Genomic DNA, 12200 nt, shown 5'->3' with positions numbered 1-12200 from the left:
TGAGCATGAATATCTTCAAATAGCAGGCAATTATGCCTTTCAATGGGGAGAAATTACCGGTGCTGAATCGTTGGAGGCTTGCGGGCGAGAGCACCAGTTAAATGCCTTTGTTTCCCGCCGTGTTTGCCTAGTAAAGATTTACATATATTGACTCATTATGGTGTCTTGTGAAGCTGATCGGCATGACTACCACAACCGGCAATAACGCTCATCGCATCTAAAAAAGCTCAAGAGTTTTAAAGCCTTGTGGCCTCGCAGCTGAGGGAGAATGTATGTTTGTTTCTCTCCGGCTCCCTCCCTTTCTTGCTCCCTCTCTCCTGCAGCTGTGCAGCGCCTCAGATACTGTAGCTTTGGTATTTACAGCCCCCTGTTTGCAGAGCTGTAGAGGATGTAATGCGGAGGCCTAGTTTGCGTCTTTGTTGCAGCAGCGATGTATTTTCTTCCAATCCATGTCCATATCAAATCAGTTTTCCCTGCTGTTTGAGCGCGCTCACTTTCCATCCACTGCATTCTTGTGTTTTGTCTCTCCTTACATGCACACAGGGGGATATTGTCTGAGCCGGCTGCCTTTTCATTAACTGCTTCACTGGTGTACTTGAGCGACAGCACCGAGCGCTAAAGTTCTTTGGAGGTCGGATCTGTGTGTTCCTGTGTGCATGTGTGTGTCCCCTAAAAGATGTGGTTTAAGACTCCTGAGGAAGTCTTGAGTGCTCTTTTTATTGTGTGAGCCAGTTCAGAACTGTTGCCCTGTGATTTGGATCAATTTGTATGATTTAGCCTCTTTTTTCTTATTTCTCTCCTTTTTTTCTCTCTTTATTCTATACATCTGTCTCCATTCTCTTTTTATTTTTCGCCCTGTTGGCTTGTGAATGCAGAGGGATGTGTGTAGGCTGGGATTTTTTTTGGGGTGGGGGCGGGGGGGGTTAAGCTGGGGAAGAGGGATGCAAGGGAGCAAGGGGTACGAGGTGGGGGCTGGGGGGTCCTACGCTCCCGGGAGAGAGGCAATTTCACAGCTGGTTTGCTCCTTAGGCAGTCAGGCTGAAAATGCTGCAGATTTGTGGAGCAAATTGAAATGGTGTCAGTGCAGGAACAAAGCGCCGAGCTGAATGACGAGGTAGGCGTGTGCGTGTGTGTGTGTGTGTGAGGTGGGAGAGAGAGGAGAGAGTGAGGTGGGGTTGAGGGGCTCCAAATTCAATAACAACCCTGTAACATTTTAGCCACGCCTTTCTGACACCTGTCAGTCAAATAGAACTCAGCAACTGGCCCCGCCCTCAATCAGCATTTCATTGTTCGAAACGAATGTGTTGTGTAGAAGTGTGCTGCAGTTTGTTTTATTTTTATTTTTTTTTAAGAGGAAAAAGAAACAGCGGTGTTTGTGCCTACCAAGCTTGTTCAACCTTGGCAACGATAACCGAGGCTCCATTATGGGATGTGCATGGTTTGGTTGTTGACTAAGCAGTGCATCAACGGTCAGCAGCTGTGGGTGCCATGTGGGCTGCCTAGAAAGCCATTAAACGCATACACACACACACACACACACACACACACACACACACACAGAGAATCACACATCACAGAGTTTGCATTTGGTTGCATTAGATACTCTCACCACTTGATTATGCCACAGCAGTAAAAACTGAAATTACAATTACGCACATTGGGATTGGCAGGTATAATGGGCACACACAAACTCCTTGCACAAACACCCACACACACACACAATGACACACAGGAGTTGTCGAGGGATTCTTCCTGTTGGTAATAATAAAGCACTCTGCGCACACCTGATGGCAGTGTGGGGTCGGGGCTTAGCGTGCCCTCTCCAGCGTAGCAGGGAAATGACGAGCCAATAACTGCAATTAAACATGCAGTATAATGGCTAATCAAATTGACAGCCTCGGCTGTTCGCATGCCTCTCTCACAATGCCTTATCACAACAAACTATTATGAGGGAGGGTATTTCAGGCCTGATCCCCCTCTTTTCTTTCTCTCTCTGTCTTTGATTCTCTCAATCTCTCGCTGCTTGTTTCTGTATTTTTACCCTTTTTCCCTTCTTTCTTTCCCTCCCACCTCTCAATCTCTCTCTCTCTCTCTCTCTCTCTCTCTCTCTTGCTCATCCTCTCTTTCGTTCTTCCCCAGTCTCTCTCTCTCTCTCTCTCTCTCTCTCTCTCTCTCTCTCTCTCTCTCTCTCTCTCTCTGCCTCTCTCTCTCTCTCTCCTATTCTCTCTGTCTCCCTCTGGCAGGCTGTCGTGTGGCTCCAGTTAATTGCAGTGGAGATTAACAAAGCAAGCAAATTTGTTTTCTTGCTTTACTGTGTCACACAGAGGAAGAGGGATGTTTTCTCTTACAGTTGTGTTTGAGTCATGTTTGGCCTGCCTGTTCCTCAAACTGGAAAACAAGGTTTATTCATCTGTTTTTGGATGTTTTTATTGCCGTGTCATGATTTCCACTCTTATTGGACTACAGTAACTTATTATTAAAAGTATTGACAGCTTATTGTGCCAACTAAATTATTGATAACTGTGCTGACAAGCAGTATGTGTTTATAAAGAGGAAAGACACTGCGGTAGTGCTGCATGTTAGTTTGGGTGCTCCATGTATGTGCATGGCTTTAGTGGAGCCTCAAGTTCAAATCGCACTCGCAGCTCTTTTCCGCATGATATTCTTACACTTTCTCACTCCCTGATTTTAAAATCTACCCACTGTCCTATCTCTCCGATCAAGGCATGAAAAGCCCCAAAAAGAGTGCCGAGATCATGGACGCCAAGCCAACTGTCATTCACATTGGACTGCAGTTCATAAAGGGATATTATCCTATCAAACGTCCTCTGTTACTTATTTCACTATAAAATGTGTGATACCTAATATATATCAAGACTTCCAACTGACTTTGGGCATATCTTGTTTTGTCCCACCTATAGTCCATGAACTAATAATTTCTGATCATTTTACTTTTCCGACCCCCTCACTACTCGGGCATAAAAAAAAAAAAAACAACCCAAAAGTAAATCTTACTGATGAATCTTAATAGATCCTTGTGCAGACTCTCAGTGGAAAGAGAGCAGCATTTATGTAGTGCACGTTAACACCATGAAATCCTGCAGTTCAGATATAGAGACAGTTAGTTTTAAAAAAAAATGGTTCAACTTACGTTGTTCAAAGACTTTTATACGTTAAAGGGATGTTGATGATCAATTTTGCTCTCGTCATCATCTTCATTTATTTAAATCCTCTGAACACACATTGAGGGATGGTGCCGAGGTACAGTACAAGAGATGAAACGGGCAACAACAAGAAGGGATTTGGTACAAATTAAAGTGTCAACAGGTGTAAAGCAACACAAACCTAGTAAGGAAACAGTTTTGCATGTGGAGGCCAAAGACTATTGCTTTATCTTTATCTAAGGTCCTTGTCATCACGACTGGTAGGATGAGGCAGTACCTGCAGTTATATCAGGATGCACAGGTAGTTCAGGTCCTCCAGGACGGCATTAACGTTGCAAGAAGATCGCACAGACTTCAGAGCAGTGAGGAGTTGCCAGGAGGCCGGAGGTTTTCAAAAAGAAAGCTGGACAGGACCTCAGAAGGGCATCAACCCAGCAGCAGGAGCAGAATCGGCTCCTTTTGTGCAAGGAGGAATAGAAGGAGCACTTCTGGAGCCCTGCGAAATGAGCTCCAGCAGGCTGCTGGTGTACGGACCAAACCAGACCAGACAGAGACACCCAGAGGGTGGTTAGTGGGAGCTGTGCTTATAGCCCATCACTGTGCAGCTCCAGAACAGGCAGGTTTGCTATTGGTGGACCATTCTCGGCTTTAGTACAATAGGAAAAGTAAAACGATAATACAGAGAATGAGACGGGTCAACAGTTTCAGATCTAGTAAGATTTTTTCCCCTCAAACGTTGACAGAATTGAAGCTAGCTTCCCACCACAACAATGGAGTCAAATGTTAACCTAACCCATTTTGCACTTCCCTTGTTTTGCTGAAGTCCCATTGTTGTCCTCTGTGTGTTTTCTCTGCAGTACTCTGAGAAGGCCCTGTACAACCAGCTCTGCTTCTACAGGTTCATCTTTGACTGGGACTATGCATGTACCAAAGTTCTGCCGCAGGATGAGCGAGGTAAGAGACACAAACATTTACCTACACACATGCTGCTGTGCTGTTAAGTCTTGCACCTAACTTTCCTAAGTGATTTTTCTGATGGCTGCACGATAGATGTCGAAAGTTTTGTGTAAATGGAAAGAAGAAAAAAAAGGCTCCTTTTTTAAAAAAAAAAAAAAAAAAAAAATAATGTTTTGAAATTTTATTCATTTCTGCTGTTATTATTATTCCACAGCACCGCCTTTTCAACAGAAATCAAGTTACCAGAACGGCTTTTAAAGTTTGAATTTTGATGTCTCGACAATGCTTCCTGATAAATACACGTACACAACATAGCATTAGCAATCAATGGCTCAACGTAAACCTTTTTATCCAGGCTACACTTACAATATTCACCAATAATGCGACGCGCACCTGCGCATGCATACACACAGTGTTGGATGCAGGGAAGGGGGGGGGGGGGGGTTAAGGACATTCAGCTCCTCGAGTCGACAGCCCTAATTTAGGAGACGGATTCAATCACACACACATACAGAATGCAAAATGCTCCAATCACTGGAAGAAAGAAGGAAAGAGCCCTCGATCGCTTTCCCTCTACCCCTACCCTCACTGTCCATCGCTACCGCTTTCTCTCCTTTGCTCTCTCTCCCCTTCCTCGCTCTCTCTTTCCCACTCTTGGACAGGCACTCGTTTGGCTGTGTTGATTGAAAACAGGTTTTAGATTTGGGGAAATGATAGGGGGAGTAATGGGCGCGCTGACGAAAGGATAGCCCTTCTCCTATAATGGGACATGGAGCGTATATTTCCCCCCTTGGACTCAAATAGACGCTACTCCAGTGCTCTGGGCGCGCTCAGTAGGCGTCAGCCACAAGGCCTCTTTACCCATAGTTCTCCCTGATTGATGTCACTTGATTAGAAAGGGCCGCCGGGCCGAGTGATTTATTTATTTGATTAAATATTTATGTATGTATGTTATTTATGTATGTATTGCCTGAACGTGTGTGTGCCATCCAGGCGCTGAGCGAGGCAGCCAAAAGGGTGAGACAGCAGAGGTAAATATAACGTGTAATCAACAGATGACCACTCAGAAGATGGAGGGAGCTGAAATAGAGGGATTGGACCGGTGTAGAGGAGGAGGGAGGAAGGGAAGGAGTACTAACATGATTATAGCCTCCATTTTTGCTTTCTTTTATTTCTGTCCTTGCCCAGATGCAAGAAATCATCGTCAATCAATTCTCGACTCTCGGTCTTTCTTTATGTTCCTGTTGCTGTGTTTTTGATCCATGCTGGGCTTTCTTCCCTCGACTCTTGCTTTGTACCCCACAATACAATACATTCTTTACTTGGTGGGAAAGTGTTGCTCGCGGTTTACTGTACATACAGAGGACACTTATTACAGTCTTTAACGCAGGCTTCGTGGTTGTGCAGCAACCCAATGTTTTGTCCAGTTGTGACTGAAAGCAATTTTTGTCGTCCACTCCCTGATGCCAAATAATTGTCTTTGAGCAGCAGCAAGCTGTTTAGAGAGCTTTCTCTACAAATTCCCTTTTAAAAAGGTCTCGCAGTGTTTACCTCACAAAATAGACCAGACCAGTATCACCGTTTTGGGCCTTGAACGTAAAAGAAAAAAGTTAGTGTCTCTGACATGTTGTTCCTGATGGATCTGTGTTTGAGCTTAGCTACCACAAAAACAGAAAGATATAAAAAAAAGAGGAAATTATACCAGATAAATGCAGTGTCTTTTAAGGTACATTGAGTTAAATTTCAATCAAACGATTATTCTTATTATTTGGTACTTGAAGGCATATTCTGATTTGAAACCTTTACCCCCTCCTACTTTTCCCACGCAGCCTTCTGACGTGACTTTTCAAGTCAACTTTTTCCTCACAGTTGTGACACTTGTGCGTCAGCGTCCATTTCTGACGATGTTTAAAGTTACGTTTGGTCTTCATGACCAGCCTTGTGATTGGAAGTAAACGAAAAACTCACCACGTCGAGCTGCCCGTGACTCACGAAACGCTTCAGTGTGAGCTTCAGTAAAAGTAAACAATCCCTTCTGGTAAACAGGCCTGCAGCTGTGTGACAGTAGCATAACCGTGTCTTAGTGCAGAGGTCCATAGGTACTGGTCATCATTGTGGTCCATCACTCATGGGGCTCCACTCCTGGGTCTGTCATGAACACAGCCAGTAGTTGTGTGTCTTGCTGCACGTCTGCTGATGACACTTTGAGACACACCAAGTTCACAAGCAACATCTGACTGCCTGCTAGCGACCTGAAGGTGCGCTATGGCCAGGTGACGACGTGTGTTCATGGCTGCTTGAATGATGAACTGGGAATGACTTGCTGACAATACCAGCTTTTTACACCCCCAGAATGTTGAAATTGATGCCACATTGAGATATGTTGTCTTTTTGTATTTTATAGTATTGGCCCCAATATGTAAGTCTCACTGTACACAGTGAGAGCATATACAAGCATACAAAATGAGGTGCGTCTATCACCCAAATACAATACCCTCCCTATCCCCAAAATCACTGAAGTGAAACAAACACCTGATGTATGAAACCCACTGAGGAGCTCACGATATCCCTAACTCAGGCCGTCACAGAAACGTGTTCTGTTCCTTCCAAAAACTGAAGATACCTTCGAAGATACCTTCACTTCATACAGGCTCCTTCTTTAGAGTTTGGTCTGACTTCACAGCACTCGCGCTCTAAACATAAAGGTATCTGAACCCACATAGTGCCCAGTAGATCACCGTCTCTCATCGATAAAGGTCAGTACAACACGCTACAGTTAATTGAGTTTGTCGACCAACGATGACAAACAACAAGTCCGATGAAATGATTTATGTCCACACACACATTGTCCCTTTTCTTCCCTCTAATGGTGGAGGGTGCATGTATACTCGCTCGCATGCTGCGGTAAAGTGTAGGTTGAAGGTGTTATCCCTCTGTCCTGGGGCAGTAATACCACATATTACTGCATTACACACCCAGGGGCCACACCGCTCCGATTACAGCGAGGAGACGTACAGGTCTATACACACTTCAGGACAGAGTAGTGTGTGTGTGTGTGTGTGTGTGTGCGCGTATGTACTTGTGTATGGATGTTTGTGTCTGTATTGTGTCCATGTCCTGGTGTGGTGTTTCAGTCACTGTGTGTCAGAAAGTTTGTATCTGCATGTTGCAGCGGTCTTCAATCCTTGTTTTTCCTGTTTTGTTCCATTTCCTTGTTAAGCCACTTTGTAACTTGTCGTTATAAATAAAGCTCCATCTTGTTGTGCGTGACGATCCGTGTAATGAGCGGTGTTCCTGCGGGAGCGTGTGCAGATGTGTGTGCCGTCTCATATTCGTGTTGATGAATTGTCGTTGTGGTGGTGGAAAGAGACGCATGCATGTGAAACCTCAACTCCTGAAGGAGCTGGTTAAACATGTCAGCGATTTGATATGCTTTCTTATATTCTGATATTTAGATTATTGAAGCAGACAGTAAATGTCCATAATCAATGATCCTGGTATCAGACTCGCGTATATGAAATAACGTTGTCAGAACTTTGTTTTCATCGAAAACAAATCCCGTTGTACACACAAATACTCGTGATGGCGTTTGATACCTCCGAGCCAACGATCATCAGTGATCGTCTAAAGAACTAAAACACCATGACCTGTAAATGTTTTCTATTCATCCTGACAAATGTTCAATTTCATCTTTTTAGAGTCCATTTACTCTGTGTGTGTGTGTGTGTGTGTGTGTGTGTGTGTGTGTGTGTGTGTGTGTGTGTGTGTGTGTGTGTGTGTGTGTGTGTGTGTGTGTGTGTGTGTGTGTGTGTGTGTGTGTGTGTGTGTGTGTGTGTGTGTGTGTGTGTGTGTGTGTGTGTGTTGTCTTATCTACATGTACATTGCATTTTTGCGCCTGATTGCTGCTACTGAGTAAAACATGGAGGTAATTTTATCCGCTGCAGGAGATCTCTAATAGATTATTCACACCAGACAGACAAACTCACACACACACACACACACACTCAAAACATGCTGTCCGTTCTGTAGCTGGGAACATCCCGTATCAATGACTTTCAAATCATCTGATGTCACTTTTTCTTCCATCTCCCTCGGCTCTCCCTCCTTCTCTCTATCTGTTGCCTTCCCTCCCACCAATCCCACCCCCCTCCAGGTCTAAAACTGGAGTGTGAGCAGTATGATTGCGCGTGAGCAATAATGTAATTTTGCCGCATTGATAAAATATAAATTGTCCTTGAGCTGCGCTTTTCTAATGATCCATTTACCGACAGCTTCACTGCCACCTCTGAGCACTCTGCGTTCACTCATCTTCTCCCCTCCCACTCCTCTTCCTCTCTTCTTTTCTTTTTTCGTCCTCCTCTACATTTTCTTCCCCCCCTTTCTCTCTCTCTCTCTCTCTCTCTCTCTCTCTCTCTCTCCCTCTCCCTCTCCCTCCCTCCCTCCATCCTCCACTCTCCCCTCCCTTTCTCCGGCGGTACAAAGCGGGGTGGCAAAAATCCGCGGGTGCGATTGTCAAATCAATTATTCATTCTGTGCAATTACACTCACACAAAGAAGTTTCCCTGTGCTCCGAGTGGTGATTAAATTAACTGCTATTCCAGCTGCCCGTCGCCACCAGCCTAATAGAATATTCATGGAGGCGGCCGACGGAATGGCCGATCTCCATTAACTTCATCATGCTCACTTAATTACAGGCTTGTTATTGTATTTACACCTAGTTAGAGCGTGCAGAGCCCCGATCTACTCATGCCCAGCACCGGCAGAGTGTGTGCGAGTGTGTGACAACACCTAGTTAGAGCAGAGATAACCCCTGATACACTCACTGTGGCTTTGCATGTGTGTGCTTATATGAGTCTGTGTGTGTGTGTGTGTGTGTGTGTGAGTGAGGCAATCTGTCAGGTAAAGTTTTTCACATCTAAAGCGGCAGTTTACTTTCTATCAGTACATAGAGGCTTGTCCTTCATTCCAGTCGTCCTCCGTTTCTTTTTACTTTCCACTCCTCTATCCCTTTTTCTCGGCCTTCCCGGCAACCCTCTTTTCTCTCCTTCCCCCTCACCCTCGCTTTTTAAGGGAGGCTATTTATTTGAACTGCACTCCCCACTGAGCTCCGACTTGCAGCGCGGTCTCTCTCTCCCTCTCTCTCTCTCTCTCTCTCCCTCTCTCTCTCTCCCTCTCCGTGACTCTTAAATCATTCTTTTATCAGTTCGCCACACAGTGATTGAGGTAGAAAGGAGAAAGGGAGCGAGGAGAAAGAAGGGAGGAGGGGGAAGAATTATTTTCTCCTACCTTTCAGAAATGATGACATGATTGCTTTCGCTTGATCATGCATCATCACCTTCCCTTCTATTCCCCCGATAAATAGACCCGTTTGTGTGTCTCCCAGCCCCCCCCCCCCCCCCCCCCCCCCCCCCCCCCCCCCCCATCGCTGTCCTCGCTAACATGAGGATTATCTGCTAATAGGTGCTGCTAGCGTTAAAAGTCAACCACACCGTCGTGTGTGTTTGGTCACTGACACATGGATGTTTTTTAGTCGCCATGACTCTGACTTAGTGTGCTTTTTAAGTGTTTAACCACCATCAATGTAGTGTGTGTGTGTGTGTGTGTGTGTGTGTGTGTGTCACTGTTGATCTCTGTGTATCTAACCTTTGTTCCCCTGGGCAGACAGTGGGATGGTATTTATCCAGCAGCCGCTAATGCAGCGGACAGGAAGGACTGTGGAGATGTAGACGTGATGACCAGCCATATGGACTCTGTGTGTGTTTCTATACAGTGACTGAGCCTGATGAGTTACCGGCCAGACTCTTTTATAAGCATGTTTAAAACCCAGTATAGACTTTAAAAGTCATACGTTAGAAAGTTAAATGATTGAAAAGTACATAATCAAATATTCACCTGTTTATCGACAAGTTCCAGCTTCTCGACGGTTTAATCCCCGAGCTCTCATAATGACGTCTTCACTTACAGTTCAAAGCCAAACAGGGTCTATACTTTAACGTTCAACATAATATCTATAGAATATACAGTACCAGTATTTTCCTTTCAGAAGGGAAAAGTCATTTCGACTGATATGATTGGTTGATCATCATTAAAGCTGCGTTCAGTCTGTTAAGTGTTTCCGCCCTGGTTGACGTACCACTAAAATTTAATACCATTCCCTCATAGGCTTACAAGGTCTTTAGTTTGTTTTGAGAAAATAACTTAGCTTTGGTGGTTTTACAAAAACTTTGCATTATCCCTTTTTTTTTCTTTTTCTTTTTTTCTTAAATTTCACATAGTTCTAGCAAAGCAAGACTTAAAAGCGTCTTAGAAATGTGTTGCACAGATTAATCGAGACAAATGGTCCTCTAACTTTCCTTCGGTTACCTTTTATGTAAACAAAGCCGTCCTTTGAAGTTCCACATTGGAGCCAGTGATATGTTCTTTACATCCTCTGTATTTATTCGATGGCCTGTTTATTGAAACGTTTCTATCAGATGGTTTTATTACCACAGACGGCCCCTGAAAGCTTGTTTTTTTTTACCCCTGCTAAGTTAACAGACATGGATTCGGTTCTTTGTACCTGATGGAGCTCTGAGGGTAAATGATTTTGATGTAAATTTAACAAAAAGAAAATGATTTCTGAAAAAGCTGGGAGCTTAGATGAGACATCACCACAGACAAACAAACGCTCTCTCATTTTCATCTTCCTGCTTCTTCTCCAATGATTCTCCAGCCGACACCTTATTATTCTCCATACGGCTTACTGCACTCTTTGCTGTGATAGTGTGTTATTATTACTTGGTTTCATGATACTTCATCTACACTTGACGTTCACAATGATACTGTAAAGATTTGGTTTTGGTGTCCACCCTGCCTTGGGGAGCAGCTCTCAGTCGTCTCCGTGGTCTCATTACGGACCACCTAAAGGGATAACAGGGACCAGACATTGACTTTGTGCTCTCATTGGGCTTTCCTATCGATCTCATGATTGTGTGGCTGTGTGGCTGTGTGTGTGTGCGCATACATGTGTGCTGCCAACAGCTACAACCTTTGACAAATTCTGGTTTTCTCCCTCCTGGCCCCGGCAGTGATAGCATTACAGACAGATAGCTTTGGATCTGTTCGCTCTCCACTAAAGAGTGAAATGCTGCTCTGTGTTTGTCAGTAAAAAACAAAAGTAGGTGATTTGTTCTCTGCTCCTCGTCCCGTATGATGAAGCAGAACCTAAAAATAATAATCATCATCAACTTAAAGCTCCTCTGAGGAGTTTGAACTGCTTACCAAGCACACTGAAATTAAAAAGCATGGAGCTACAAAAACAAACCAGCGTAATGATTGAATGGTTTTAAATGAGCTGCTTTATGGGTCGGTGTCGTATGAGGTCAACGCGGCAAATATTCTTAATGAGTGACACACTCGACTGTCCAAGACAGCGGGGTGAGAAGAGGAACCACAGGGGGCGCCAAATCTCACACGAGCCAATGGGTTTCTCACAGGAGCTTTAACGTCACTGACTGGCAGAGGTACAGCACATACCATTTCTTGGCAGATTCCCTTTTTGTTCAACGTCTGACCAAACGATTCCTCTGCCTTTAGTGCTCCTGTGAGGAGTTTTTAACAGCTGTTGAAATGTCGTGAACTCTATACTGACGTCTCTTTATGAGCTACAGAAGCAAGCGTGACCAGAAGCAAAAGATTGTCGATTTCTATTGGAAGCTTTTCAGGCTTTTAAACGCTGCTCGAGAATAGGTGTCAGCTGGGGAGCTTTACAGCACGCAGAAGATGTTTTTGTATACATTTTCCACTGCAATATATAGATTGAGTGATACATGTCACAGTTAGAAGAGATTTTTTAGCAGAAAACATTGCCACTTGTACACAAGAAGGTCAGCTAAGGTTATCGCACAACAAACGGTCCTCTCTGGAGATTTAAAGAACTGCAATTAACAGCAAAAACAAACAGTTTTGTATTTTTTTTAAAATGTTAATTCAATCAATTTGTGAGGACCTTCCGGTCTCTATCACCTGAACAGGCTGCAAATCGACCACCGATTGGTGGATTGTTGCACATTGCTGCATCTCACCTCTATACTAACAGGC

General features: G+C 44.3%; 1 protein-coding gene across 1 annotated transcript in view; it reads left to right on the top strand.

Annotated features, from left to right (window-relative positions):
- pola1 (polymerase (DNA directed), alpha 1) overlaps positions 1-12200 on the top strand; it is a 55578-nt gene that overhangs the window by 42172 nt on the left and 1206 nt on the right. The window contains 1 exon segment of the mRNA XM_079361137.1: positions 4022-4118. Coding sequence (XP_079217263.1) covers positions 4022-4118 — 97 coding nt within the window.

This window comes from Symphodus melops (assembly GCF_947650265.1).
Source record: "Symphodus melops genome assembly, chromosome: 14".
In the NCBI taxonomy this organism is placed as follows: Eukaryota; Metazoa; Chordata; class Actinopteri; order Labriformes; family Labridae; genus Symphodus; species Symphodus melops.
This window is presented reverse-complemented; position numbering and strand designations above follow the sequence as displayed.